This window comes from Mustela putorius, unplaced genomic scaffold (assembly GCF_011764305.1).
Source record: "Mustela putorius furo isolate JIRA1106 unplaced genomic scaffold, ASM1176430v1.1 tig00000585_pilon_pilon_pilon, whole genome shotgun sequence".
Classification (NCBI taxonomy): domain Eukaryota; kingdom Metazoa; phylum Chordata; class Mammalia; order Carnivora; family Mustelidae; genus Mustela; species Mustela putorius.
The window spans coordinates 7,165,236-7,180,706 of NW_025421424.1; the positions used below are offsets into that span (position 1 = coordinate 7,165,236).

The 15,471-nt window shown below is 36.5% G+C and overlaps 1 protein-coding gene across 2 annotated transcripts in view; it reads left to right on the forward strand.

Moving 5' to 3' along the window:
• TRIM33 (tripartite motif containing 33) overlaps positions 1-15,471 on the forward strand; it is a 117,388-nt gene that overhangs the window by 51,897 nt on the left and 50,020 nt on the right. For both annotated transcript variants that reach the window (XM_004769892.2, XM_045081878.1), the window contains exons 3-4: positions 170-314; positions 476-608. In XM_004769892.2, coding sequence (XP_004769949.2) covers positions 170-314; positions 476-608 — 278 coding nt within the window. The remainder of the gene's footprint in view (positions 1-169; positions 315-475; positions 609-15,471) is intronic.

The following is a 15,471-nucleotide window of genomic DNA, read 5'->3' on the forward strand; positions in this document are numbered from 1 at the left end:
TGTTTGATATGGAAGGAATAGGATTTTATTGAAGATAAATGGATAACAAACTAATTTTATTCTAGTCATTTAGTCATTTATTCTAGTCATTTGAGAGCAGGTCAGTTTTTATTTTGTGGATTTATATTGTGTAAATTTGATGTAGATTAGTATTTATTTTCTCTTTTAGGTATGTACTAGTTGTGAAGACAATGCAAGTGCAGTTGGCTTTTGTGTAGAATGTGGAGAGTGGCTATGTAAGACATGTATTGAAGCACATCAAAGAGTAAAATTCACTAAAGATCACTTGATCAGGAAGAAAGAAGATGTCTCAGGTAAGACAGAAGCAGTTTTGTTGATTAATATACTATTAATCTCTCTTACCTCACAGTATTTCTATTTATTCTTCATATGCTTTGGATATGAATATTAATAAGAATTTAGAAAGTTAGGTAAAAATTTTTAGTTTAAAAATATATGTTTTATTTTACTGCAGAATCTGTTGGAGCATCTGGTCAGCGCCCTGTTTTCTGCCCTGTTCACAAACAAGAACAATTGAAGCTTTTCTGTGAAACATGTGATAGATTGACATGTAGAGACTGTCAGCTATTGGAACACAAAGAACATAGGTACAGAAGTCATAATTGCTTAACAAGAAATCTTATTAAAATGTTTTGTAAAATTAATTATTATTACTTAATCCATAATTTTGTTTGTTAGCATTTTCTTAATTTTATAAATTTCTTAAAGCAAGATATATTTTCGATGAATTATTTAATGGTTTCCACATTCATATATGATTATCTTATGAATATTTGTTAAAAATATGTATCATTACATTTGGGTTTTTAAGAAAGAGGTTGTATTATTTATTTGCTGTGCTTCTGGCTTAGATAAGCTTTTTTTCAAGTATACTATGGTATTTAGGCCCTAGGCTATAATCTAAAAAGGTAATATTCCAGGGGTGCCTGGGTGGCTCAGTGGGTTAAGCCGCTGCCTTCGGTTCAGGTGATGATCTCAGGGTCTTGAGATCGAGTCCCGCATCGGGCTCTCTGCTCAGCAGGGAGCCTGCTTCCCTCTCTCTCTCTGCCTGCGTCTTTGCCTACTTGTGATCTCTCTCTGTCAAATAAATAAATAAAATCTTTTAAAAAAATAAAATAAAATAAATAAAAAGGTAATATTCCAGCAGGAATGGCTGATACACATTTTAACATCAAAGTATAACTATACTGATTTCATGTTAGATATAAACCCCTTGTTTTTCTGCAAACTGTGTGTCTAAGCAAGCATAGTTACTAATTTTTAAATACATAGCTTTCTATTTCAACCCTATTATGTCCTCAGAATTCAATACTGTTCACTTATAATGAGTCTATTACGTTTGAATTCTTCTGGAAATGTACTAAAATTTCTAGTTAGGAGTATAACAGTCCTCCAGAAAATTTTCCAGTTTCTATTAAATTGTATGTAGTTTAAAAGATCGTCTTGCTTACCCATAGTTCAGGCTTTTCTAAAGTGTTGTTACAGTACTTCTGCTGATTTGATGGAAATAGGTTTTATGAATCTCTTGCCAGAAAAGAGTAGGTTAAGTTGTATTAACCACATTTAAATGTGTTTCGTAACTGTAGGATGTCTTAGTGCTTTTAATTCCTTAAGTTCATTGGAATTTCTTAGAATCCTCTTAAAGAGGGAATACATTAGTCCTAATAGCTGACAATTATGCTTTCTTAGTTTGTGTGAGGCACTTTTCTGAATGCTGCATGTTTGTTTAATTCACACCCAACTATCCATGAAGTGTTAGTATTGGTATCATGACTGTTTAAAGGTGAGGGAGCCTACTTACAGAAAGCTTTAGTAATCTGTACAGTCTCACCATAGGTAGCAGAGCCTGGGTTTGAACACAGGCGGTTGGATCTATACTAAGCCTGCATGTTCATTGTTTTCCATATGGTATATAGATGCAGACACAGTGTATGGAGTCTCTCAGACTTGACCACATGAAAGTAATGATCTTTGTTCTTTTTTACTGTTCTATAGAACATTTATTTAGAATTGCTACTTTAAACTTTTGTAACCTTAATTTGTTCCCAAATGTTTCGTCTTACCTGCAAGTTGGCTGGTGTTTCACTTGAAGTGACTAATCTTGTAGATGTCTTCACCTTAGGGCCAAATTTTACCATTGATTGTTTTGTAAAAATCTCAGTTAAGACATTAGATTATCATTCTCACAGCTGCAGTCAGTCAGATATTTGAGCACTTGGATTACTTACACTTTTTAAATTGTTGGTAAGAAGCAAAAAGAGAAGGAAGATGGCATCCTTTTCCCCATGAAAGAATCATTTCACTTGTCCTTCCCTCACAGTTTAACTTTCCTTTGCCACTTAGTTTCAGGTCCTAATCATCTCTACAATGTTTTCTCCCTTTTCTTTAGCTCACCCTATATTTTTTCCAGGATAGACTCTTATAGAACTCATGTCATTGCACTATTTTATTCATTCATTCACTCATTCATTCATTCATTCACTCATTCATTCAGAAATGAATGAGAGGGAGAGTGGGAGAGAGAATCTCAAGCAAATTCCATGCCCAGCCCAGTACAGAGCCCCAGATGGGACTTGATCTCATGACCCTGAGATCATAACCTGAGCTGAAATCAAGAGTTGAACACTTAACTGACTAAGCCACCCAGGTTCCTATTACTACAACACACTTAGAGTTGATCTCCCTCCTCTGAGTTTTACCTTGTCAAATTCATTCTGTCCATGTTGCTGGCAGGATCATTTTGCTAAAATAGAGTCCCTCCTCACCCCTTCCCCCCCTTTTAAAACACCTTTCAGTGGTTACCCCATCGCTAAAGTTTTGGGTGTTTAATATAGCATACATTATTGAGTCATACTAATCTTTTCTCTTTATCATCTGTACAAAGTTAGGAAACAGCCCACAGACTACCTTCATTTCTGACGTCAACTGCAGAGTTTAATAAAAACCCTAATGGGAAAACAGCAAGCAGTTCAGCTCATCAGTATGATTTGTTATTACCATCTCCAATTTAGAGCTTTCTGAACAGGGTGCTATCTGTTCACCTTGGAACTGTTATCCATAAACCATTTTGTGTCCCCTCTCTCTTTTAAATTTAAATTTATTAGTTTGTTCAGTTTTGAAGTGTAGTTGACAGCCAGGCAGCTGTTTTTTGGTTCTCAGGGAGCTGATCATAGGGTACTGCCCATATGATTCTAGGATTCAGCAACTCCTTGAGTGGTTTTAAAGTTATCATTGGGGGGAAAAGAGGCTATTTGCTCATAAATACAATAAATAACTCTTAGCATCCTGCTGGTCATATGTTACTGAACAAACCCATTTCTGTTTTATACTCTTCTGGGCACTGCCTGCCTTCCTTTTTTCCTTTTATTTATTTATTTAGTTAGTTGAGAGAGAGAGAACACAAGCAGGGCAAGCAGCAGAGGGAGAGAGAGAAGCAGACTTCCTTTCTAACAGGGAGCCAGTTGTAGGGTGATCCTAGGATCCTTGATCCTAGGACCCTGAGATCATGACCTGAGCTGAAGGCAGATGCTTAACCGACAGAGCCACCCAGGAGCCCTAGTCACAGCCTTCCTTACTAGACTGTTCCTCTGTTGCCCAATATGTTGTGTGTTTCATGTTGCAGACTTATATCATGTCCTTCAGTCATAGAGTCAGCCTCAATGCCCAATAGCAAATTACTAATTTTCTCTCAAGTGGTATATATTTTAACATGGTATCCAGAAATTTTCTGGTCCAAAATCTCAATTGTTCCTGCTTAGTGGCATTCACTGGCTTTGCCATAAGCCCTAGTCCACATAAATATGTGTTGTTGACAGTCCCCAAATCATGTCCAACTGTGTATTGTAGGGGCCCAAGAGCATGGGGTGATAAATTAGTTTTTGCATTTGAAACGTGGCCTACCTTTGTTCAGGATCACATTCAAATATAGCCTTCTTTTGGATAGCTGTGTTGATTGGTGCTGTTGATATTCCCAGATGTGGAATATGTGTCCTTCAGAATTCAAATATACCACCAAACGTTGGGCTTCTTGTTTAATTTTAGGGATAGGTGGCAAAAACAATTTATTTTTCTTGACCTGTAGAATGTCAAGGTTTGCACCTGACTAGATTATTCCTAAGAATTTTACCAGTTTGGGCAGGTCCTTGGACCTGGTGGATTTATTAACAGCTTCTTTTGGTTATATATGTCCTTCTTATATTTAAGTCTTTATCTTTAGTTTGTGGTATTGTCATGGTATCATCAAGATGTGTATCACTTCTAACCGCTGTGTACCAGTAAGCTGAGGAATTTAAGTAACCCTTCGGCAGTATAGTAAACGTAAATTGGGATCTTTCCATGTGAAGGAAAATTGCTATTGGCTTTTTTGGGGGGGATTGAGGCGGAAAAGAGAAAAACATACACAGGATCATTTACTGAGTATCATTCTCTTTTAGCCTGCTATATATTTTTTTCTACTATTGAAATCATATCAGGGACTACTGATGTTACACGGGCTCTACTTTATTCTAGCTTTATAGCCTACTGTTAGGCTTGATGAGCCATCCATTTTTTTCCACAGGCTACATATACATTGTTATTGTTTAGAGAATTCATTGTTACCAGACTCTGGCTTATTATAATTTATCATTAGAGTGGTAATCTATCACCAGGTATCATATACTGTCTCAAATTAAGTTTTGTGGGCTCAGTTTCATTGGTTCCTGTTTTAGCATGTCTAATCAAGACTGGCCTTTAGATGAATTTATATGCCTTCTGTTTTACAATACCAGTCAGATATAACATCCATTCCAATAATATAGTCACGTGAAGGAGATGTAACCACTTCACAGAAAGTCTGTTCTGACATTCCAACTTTCATCCAAATTTTTGCCTTAATCCTGTTAACTATTGCTTCTCCCAGTCTATCTGTAGCTCCTCATTAGGACTTCCAACATTTTAGAATTATAGTGCAGTGGGCTCTCATGTTAAGGAGTGCCTGAAATATCTCTTATCCACTCCCTGGCTATGTCACCCACACAAATGCATATTAACTGGGTTCTCCAGTGGGTTGAACCAGAAGACCCTTGCTTCTCCTTCAGTCTTCAATTTGATTAATTTATAGGATAGTGGCGCCTGGGTGGCTCAGTGGATTAAAGCCTCTGCCTTCAGCTCGGGTCATGATCCCAGGATTCTGGGATCGAGCCCCACATCAGGCTCTCTGCTCAGCAGGGAGCCTGCTTCCTTCTCCCTCTCTGCCTGCCTCTCTGCCTCCTTGTTATTTCTGTCTGTCAAATAAATAAATAAATCTTAAAAAAATAATTTATAGGATAGTTACTCCTGGTAATTCCGGGTCTGGTTTTTTCACTGTCTTCTTTATCCTCTGGCTTTTAAAATTTCTCTAAAATGGGGGTAAATACAGCAGAGCTGTTTAGGGCCCTTTAATGTTGGGGAGCAGCAAAAACTTTCATTGGTCCACCAGACGACCTCTAGTCATGCTACATCAAGATCTTTGTTCCAGCCTCATCAATATCTGCTTTATTCATCCCATTTTTTAATAGCCATCTGAAGATTTTTATCTTGCTGTGTTAAATCCCTTGACTCTCCCATTTATTTTTTCCTTTTTTCTCAAGAAAATTTCTCTAGTTTTCTTAGCATCTTTAAGGCGCATATTGGGAACCTGAGAAAATATATCTGATAAGGGGTTTTTAGGTTGTTGCTAAATATTGTGGTAGTAAGGTTACATGGGGTGCCCATGTGAAAGAGTCCCCCTTAATCACAGTGTTTACTATAACCTCAGTAAGAATCATACTCAGTAGGTGAATATCGTATTTTTCATAATGCTAATCCAATATGCCTAGCATAAGAAATGTTTGGGGAATCTCCACATTTATAGGAGTACAGTCCTTTTCCTGTATTTCAGGGTCAGCAAATTTTATGGGATCATTTATCTAGTCTACTAGGTTAGTTATCCACTTGGGAATGACCTCCTGTGAGTCTGAATTATGGATAGCCATCTTTGGTTGTTCACTACTGAGTTGTGTGTCCTGCATCAGCTCAAACTTTGATCTCTTCTGTTTTGCATCATTCAGAATCAATGGTACTGCTTCCAGATAGTCATTCTCACAGTATTTTAGTATAGGTTTTCCTTCCAGAAACATTGATCTACAAAATGAGACATTCCTTTGGACTGTACTCTTTGATTTTACTAGTTTCTTGATTTTGTCTTTTCCTCAGTTGGACTACATTCTGTGACCAGAGGTCATTGAGGTACTCTCTGTTTTCCCAGAGTACTTTTTCCCTTTGGAGTGACCCTGAGGCTAGAAGTGGCCATAGTTCAGACTAGCTGAAGCCTAAGCTTTGCCCAATTTCAGTATCTGTCCCAACACACTGTTCATTTTAGCTGCTGCAGAATCAATAACCAAATGATTGTATAACTAACTTGTTTCTTACTGGTTCGCATTTCCTTTTTTTCCACGGAGTCAGTTTTAGGGAGTTGGGTCTACGTTTCTAAATTCCACTGATAACTTAACCTCTAGGAACTTTAGCTGTAATTTTAGACCATGAATGACTAGGTAGTCATCCAGGAATCAAAGGTTCATAAACCCCTGTTTTCTCATCCTTCCTCTTCCCAAACCTCATATTTCAGTGAGTAAGGACCATTCTAATGACTCCCATTTCTGATACCAACTATGAAGTTAGAGAATAATGCACAAGTGCCTCCTCACTTTTGACACCCAAGTGTGGAATTTGAGGAGCACCCAAAGCACTTTATTTTAGAGAGAGAGCACACGCAAGTGTGTGCATGCACAGGGGGAAGGGCAGAGTAGAGAGAGAGAGAGACAATACCAAGCAGGTTCCATGCTCAGCACGGAGCCCAACGCAACTATCTCAGCAACCCTGAGATCATGACCTTAGCTGAACTCAGCAGTTGGACATTTAAACAGCTGAGCCACTCAGGTGCCCGCCAAACCACCCTTCTGACACCTGTTGTAAATTGAGGATTTCCTGAGGCTACTGTCAGGTTCGGTAATTTGCTTGAACTCACTGGAAGTTGTTATACCGAAAGGATAGTGTAGGAATACAGATTAAAATCATTCAAGGAAAGATGTATGGTGCAAAGTCTAGGAGTGTTCCAAGTGTGGAGATTCTGGTTGTCTTCTCTCAGTGGAATCGTGGACATAATTAACTCTTCCCAACAATGATATGTTACAGTATACATGGAATATTGCCAACCAAGGGGGCTCGTCTGACCCTCTGTGTCTAGAATTATAAATATAAAATTTGTGATGTAAGTTTATAAAATTTATAAAAATTGGAGCTTTGTCATATAGAACAGATTTCACTCTCAGTGTGACTGACTTATCTTTAGCCCCTCCTGAGGTTGAGCTTGTTCTGGGTGACCTAAAGCTCCCACTATATACCCTATCTTTAGCATGTAGGCCAAAGTGCCAGATAAACAAAGTACTTTATCAGGTAGTACATTTCAGTACTCCTAATAACTGAGACAAAACCCCAACTCCTATTTGTTAAGGTTAACTCATTATTACACAGTTTGTTAACTCCTACTTGTGCTCTTAACAGTAGCAAATCCTGTTTTAAACTCTCTGCCTTTACAAATGCTTTCTCTTAACTTATAAAACGCGTTCCTTATCTGTCAGAAATAGTTATCCTTAAAAAATCTTTAAAAAAAAAAATCTTCTCAAGGGGCACCTGGGTGGCTCAGTGGGTTAAGCCTCTGCCTTCGGCTCAGGTCATGATCTCAGGGTCCTGAGGATCAAGCCCCGCATCGGGCTCTCTGCTCAGCAGGGATCCTGGTTCCCCCTCTCTGTCTGCCTACTTGTGATCTCTGTCTGTTAAATAAATAAATAAAATCTTAAAAAAAAAAAAAAGAATTATTTACCCCTAAAACTAGTCACCAACAGTTTTGCTTCATCTTTCCCACTCGTTTTCGCTACCTGGACTTTAAGGTCTTTTACGACTGATTCTTCAGGAGTCTCAATTTTCTGTATGTTTATTGATCAAGTCAGGTTTCCCATCTCCTCTTGAATCAGTTATGTGATTGTGATAATTTATAGTTTCTTAGAAAATTACCTATTCATTAGAAATTTTAAAAATATTCAGTTAGAATTAAATACCATTTTAAGATTTTACAAAAATCTCTGGTTCTATCTCTTGTTTATAATGTTGTACAGTTGAGTTTATTTTCTTTTTCCTTATTAGCCTGGCCATAGATTTGAGTATTTTATTGATTATTTGAGTGATGCAGTTCTTAAAGTCACTTATTCTGTTCTTTAAAATTTTTCTAATTCTCAGAGCTCTCTTATATCTTTATTCTTTCTTAGTTCGGTTTTGTTGTACTTAGATTCTTACATGGAATCTTTAGTTTATCAAAAAGATTTAATCTCATTCCATAATCATTATTGACTCATACAGTCTGTAATTGTAGTTTTGGGTCCTCTCTACCCTGTTTGAAAAATAATTGCTTCATATTCTAGTGATAAAGATGAACTCAGATGTGTGTATGCCTGTGTATCTTTTTTAATAAAAAGATTTATTTTAGAGAGAGCGAATGTGCACTTGAGTGAGGGTATGGGCAAAGGGAGAGAAACCCAAACGACTCCTTGCTGAACATGGAGCCTCATGTGGGGCTCAGTCTTATAACGCTGAAATTATGACCTGAGCCAAAATGAGTGGGGTGCTTAACCAATTGGGGCACCCAGGCACGCCATTTATATATATGTATACATATATATATACACACACACATATATATACACACTTTTTTGAGTGGGAGAGAGCTCTTAAAATAAATAAAGCTCTTAACAAAAAAAATAATATATATAAAAAATATATATACATATATATATAATATATATGTGTGTATATGTATACATATATATATGTTTTAAGAGTGGGAGAGAGCATGCACCCAAGTATACATATATGTATATTGGTGTATATATATATTATATATACTATATATATATACAATATATATAATATATATTATATACATATTATATATATAATATATATATTATATACATATATACATATACATATATACATATATACAATATATGTATATTGTATATATATTATATACATATATACTATATATATATTGTATATATATTATATTTACACCAATATACATATATGTATATAGTATATATATTATATACATATATACATATACATATATACATATATACAATATATGTATATAATATATATAGTATATATAGTATATATATACCAATATACATATATGTATATTTGGGTGCATGCTCTCTCCCACTCTTAAAACATATATATATGTATACATATACACATATATATATTATATATATTTTATATATATATATTATATATATATATATTATTTTTTTAAGAGTGGGAGAGAGCATATATACATATATATATGTATACATATACACACATATATATATATTTTATATATATATATATAATTTTTTTAAGAGTGGGAGAGAGCATGCACCCAAGTATAGGGGAGAGGGCAGAAAGATAGAGAGAATCTTAAGCAGACTCTGGAGCTCGAGCTCATGATCTGAGATCATGATCTGAGTCAAAAATCAAGAGTCGGACACTTAATTACTCAACTACCAGGTGCCTCTGTGCATCTTTTAAATGCAGAAAGTGTAGTACCAACTTTAGAAGCTGGCTATAGGGATTGAATGAGAATTTTACCTGTAAAGTGCTTAGCATAGTAAGTACTCAGTATCAGTTTAGCTATTAGTACTAACATTGTGACCTGTATTTTCTTTTTTCTCTCTTTTTACAAACATTGTATTGAAGTCTTTGGTGCTAATGTCTTTAATCTTTATTGCCTTGGAAGTTCTCAAAAAGAAAACTATAGAACTTTATGAAATTTTGTACAATTTTGAACATTACATGGTTTCTAGCTCTACCATGGGGTTATCTCATTTCCCTCTATAACTCTGTTTGCAGTTAATGAATAAAATAAGTATAGACTTAAAAAAAAATGAAAACGAGAGAAGAGACACCAAGGGATATTTTAGTGAATTTTTCAAAAGCTGGGCAATGGACTGAGTATATGATGGATCTGATGATAATTGACCTAGTAGGTTGAATGAATAACAACCCAAGGGCCAGCAAAGGAGATATATAAAGGAAGCTATGTGATTTAATTCCTAGACACCTATAGATCAGGATTTAGAGATGATAGGTATCATAGAATTTGGGCTTACTCTCTTTGGTGATACTAGGTCTAGATGGAGAGTGGGGATGAGGTAAATGGCTGACGTTGGGGAGGTTAAATGAAGTCTGCATTAAACTGTGGGCTCTTTACTTTCCCTGACTTGCTTCCACATTGCCAGTGGTGACTGTTTTTTTGTTTTGTTTTGTTTTTTAATTATTCCTTGCTATCCTCCTCTCTGGAATTAGAGAGGTCTTTTCATTCTCTGGAGAAAGTGATCAGAAGAGACCTCTAAATGTTGACATTTGGGGTTCATTTCTTTTCTTTTTTTTTTTTTTAAGATTTTATCCATTTATTTGACAGAGATCACAAGTAGGCAGAGAGGCAGGCAGAGAGAGAGAGGGAAGCAGGCCTCCTGCGGAGCAGAGAGCCCGATGCGGGGCTCGATCCCAGGACCCTGAGATCATGACCCAAGCTGAAGGCAGCAGCCCAAACCACTGAGCCACCCAGGCGCCCCGGGGTTCATTTCTAATTAAGAAGATTGTCTTTCGTGAAGCCTATCAGTTCATAGTTCTGTTCTCACACATGACTCTAAGCAATTTTTTAAAAAAATGTATTTCAGTGTCAATGGATGAAAGGATCATCTGACACTTGAATAGAGCCACCCTCATGTACCATATGCCGTACATTGTGGGCTATGTTGAGAATTCTTAACTCTTCCCACTCTTGTCTGCTTCACATGTAGAGACTGGAAAAGCTAAATATTTCCTTTCTCAGCATTTCTGGCATCTGACCCCAGGTTTATGCCCATAAAATGTAAATGGAATTCTGCTTAGTTTGTGATTTTTAAAAGGGGCAAATGTTGCTGTTATCAGCTTTTTTCCATCTTTTTCCTTCCTTGAATTAGGATGTAATGCCTGGTACTGTGACACCATTATATGTTCATGAAGGTAAAGCCAAGATCATCTCAGAGACTGTCGCTTTGATGTTGTTCAGCTAGCACCATTAGCTACATCTGGTCTTACTACATGTGTCTTTATTAGTCACTGCAGCTGTACACATTTCTGATTGACACAGCCACCCACATGAAAGAGACTGAAACACTGAATAAGAGGGCCATGAAGGGCATAAGATAATATAGGAACAAAAGGAAATGTAAAATCAAACAAAATTTTGACATCCTTAAAAATATGATAAGCTATTAGTCACAAAGTAAGGATAGAATCTTTGATAAAGAAATCATTAAGAAAGAGTTCTTAGAAGCATGATAGCTGAAATAAAAAATTAATATGTTTTGTAGATAAATTAGTCTCCTAAACTCTAGTTCGAAAATAGAGCAAAAAGAGAAAGGACAGATAAGAAAATGACAAGATACCAAGAGCCAGCAATACAAATTATAGAAAAAGAAGTGATCAAATAAGTAATCCAAGAAACTCTCCTAAGAACCTAGAGTTGCCATCCGAAAAGACCTATTATTTGATTTAAAAAAATCCATAAAAAAGTATATCTCACCATAAAATGACTGTATGCTATGGATTAAAATGAAGATCAGCAAAATTTCCAAAGTAGGCAACATGTAATGAAATGGGAGACTAAATAGGATCCTTAAAAATAGCAATACCAGGAGACAGAAGATGGAACAGTGATTTAAGAAGTTGGGAGCTGAGAGGGAAAGATTTTCAATAGATATCTGTAGCTAATAGCTAGATTTCTATAGCTAAATTGTTAGTATTTTTTCAAGATTTAAAAAAATTTTTTTAAGTAATCTACCCCCAACGTGGGGCTCAAATTCATAACCCCAAGATCAGGAGTCACTCCACTGACTGAGCCAGCCTGGTGCCACTTCTGTAGCTAAATTATTAATGTGAAAGTAAGATGTAGACATTTTTCAGCATGCAAGGACTCAGAAACTGCCTCCCATGCACCTCTTTCTGGAGCACTATTAGAAAATGTGATCCACAAAAATGTCAGTCAGCCAGAGAGTAAATGATGAATTGTGAATGTCATTCTGGGCAACAACTCTACAGTAGCTAGTTTAACTGAAGCATTAAGACTGAGGATATCTCCAGGAAAAAAAATTTAAAAATGGAACCACTTCTAATAAATTTGGTATTGTTAGATCATTTGAAAAATAATATTGACAGATTTTTGACTTATCAGTTGGAACATGAGATTCATTAGGGATTGGTAAATTGAAAATTAAAAGAAAACAGAGGGCATTCATTAATTTAAAAAAAAAAGTTCTATAAAGAAAAGAAGTTGGCTTATCACTGGCCAATATTTACTTACTCATTTATTCAGCAAATAATTGCATGCCTGCTGAGTGCTATGCATGGTATATTTCATTGAGCAAATTAAACTCATTGTCCATAAGGACCTAATTTTTCATAATCATAAGAGTCAAGCAAGTAGTAAATATATCAGATGCTGATTGTTACAGAGAAAAATAAAAGCTGGGAAGTTAGGACAAGGTATGTGGATGTGAGTGTTTTTATTTTAAATAGGATAGTTTCAAAAGGTTTCCATGATGAGGTAGACCTTGAGTAGAGACTGAAGGAAGAATGGGAGCAACCCTGCTTAAACTTGGTAAGCCAGGGAGCATGTTTCAGATAGAGAAAGCAACTGGCAAGGGCCAGAGATCTTAGCATACTTGACTTCCTTAAGGAGCTACATGTCTGAATGGAATGAACAAGGGGAAGACTGGTATCGGGTGAGGTTAGAGAGGCAGAGAGGGCCAACTTACTGAGTGCTTTGTAGGCCATTTTAAGAATGCTGGCTGTTAGTCTGAGTAAGACACTCAAGCCTCGAGTAGCAGAATAATCAGTAGTGACTGATTATTGTCTTCAAATGATCTTGCTATCTGTAGTGAAGAGAGAGTAAAGGGGCACAAAGATAGAATTAGGAGATTAGTTAGGCTGTTTTCAGTAATTTAGACAAGATAGGGGTGGTGTAGGCTACAGTGCTAACATTGGAGATAATAAGATGTAATCAAGTTCTACGAATGCTTGGAATTTGGATTTAATACCTGAAATTGTGATGTATGGGTCTGCTGATGTATGAGTTGTATGAGTTGGAGGGGCAAAACTAACACCTAGAGTTTTGGCTTTCAGGTTACTAAGAGTAAGTAGAAGGATAGGATTGAATTTACTGAAGTGGAGAAGACTACTGTGTTTGTTAGGTGTTTTTAGGGAATTGGTAGTCAGGTTTTGGGGATACTAAATTTGAGATATTAAAATAATGTAAACACCAACTATTTTTTAAAGATTCTATTTATTTATTGAACAGAGAGAGAGAGATTATTTTAGGCAGGCTTAAAAAAATCAACATTTATATTACCATCTCCCCTACTTCTATCATGCCCAATCTAATTTTATCATTAAAATAGTTGGTGTTGGGGCGCCTGGGTGGCTCAGTGGGCTAAGCCTCTGCCTTCAGCTCAGGTCATGGTCTCAGGGTCCTGGGATTGAGCCCTGCATTGGACTCCACTCAGCGGGGAGCCTGCTTCTCCCTGTCTCTCTGCCTGCCTCTCTGCCTACTTGTGATCCATCTCTCTCTGTCAGATAAATAAAATCTTTAAAAATTTTTTTCTTCTCCATTAACACATTATAAGAGGAAGCCCCAGACCCACCCTTCTTCACCACCATTTGTACCTCTCCATCATTATTTGTTTTCAACTTACTAGGACTGGGCGCCTGGGTGGCTCAGAGAGCTAAGCCTCTGCCTTCGGCTCAGGTCATGATCTCAGGGTCCTGGGATCTAGTCCCTCATTGCGCTCCCTGCTTAGCAGAGAGCCTGCTTCCCCCTCTCTCTCTGCCTGCCTCTCTGCCTACTTGTGCTCTCTCTATCAAATAAGTAAATAAAATCTTAAAAAAAAAATAAACTTACTAGAAATAACATTACCATGTTCTTTATCCCTGTTAGTCTCCTAAAAAAAGCCCTGCATTCCCAGGTTTCCCCTCATCTGGCATAATTTAATTCCCATAAGGCTGTGCATATGACAGGTATATCTCTCTTGCCACTGTGTTCTCTGGGATTAATGGTTTGTCATCACCAGCATCTCTTTATTCTCAATCTCTTTTTAGATCTTTTCTGTGCTTTCTCTGCTGTAGTGGAAACAGAGCTTGAGGACATTGCTTCCCCTGCAGCCCTCTTAACTGGTGGCTATTTTTACTTTGATATTTCATGTATCACTGGACCTTGAGGTATATAGCTATAGAACATTCTTTCTTCCTTCCTCCCTAAAATCTAAATTTTAATCTTCTGTCCTCATTGCTATTCCTCATTTGGTGCTGTCATATAAAAACCCATGGGTCATTTGACTCATCCCTTAAACAGTTTCTAACTCAGAGGTCATCTATATAGATACTACTCTTGTCTTAATTCCTGGCAGTTTTAATATATGCATATTTGACTCTTCAGATATTCTAGTCTTTGTTCTTTGAACTCCTTTCTAAAATTTGTGTCCTTTACATTGTCAGTCACATCCATGATTGTACGCTAGACCTTGGCATTTCCAGTAATTATATTCAGTTTCATGTATTCTTCTCTGTGACCACATCTCATTATTCTGTCCCATTCTGCTTAGTGTCAGATTTCCAGTGACTTTTATTTTAATCCATTGATAGTACTATTTTTTTCACTTTACCTCATTCCTTTATGTTCTCACTTAATCCTTTTCCAGTTTAACTTCAGGCTAATCATTTTTACTCCCTCCCTTGACTCTTGTATCCTACTTGGTTGAGGTCTCTAGGTTAAACCACAGTCTTGATTAAACTTCCCTTCCATCATGCTTTGCTTATGCAGCTGAGCATCATGGGAGGAAAAAACCCACGACACCAACTGGTCTTATTCTCAGTTCATGACCACTTACCTCAAATAGACTCTTAATGTTACCTGGCTGTCATACTATGTATTAATTCTGTTTTCTGTTAACATTCCATCATCCATCATCACCCCCAGATATTGGCAGTGCTTCCTACTTCATTGAGAAAACTGAAACAATACAAAGAGAGCTTCTGCAGACGTACTCCATCACATCTTGTCTTTGAAGCAGTTGTACCCACATTTTTCATTTCTCTGTTATCTTAGTTGAATTTTCTTCTTCTATGAAGCCAGTTTCTCTGCTTACACACGTAGAGATTCCATCTCATCTCCTACAGCCAAGGAAATTACTTCAGCAGTTTGGCTTTCTCTGCTGATGTCAGTTTTTCACTCTAGCAATATTCCCTCTAGTATTTTACTTTATTGTTTTTTTTTTAAAAGACTTTATTTATTTATTTATTTATTTGCCG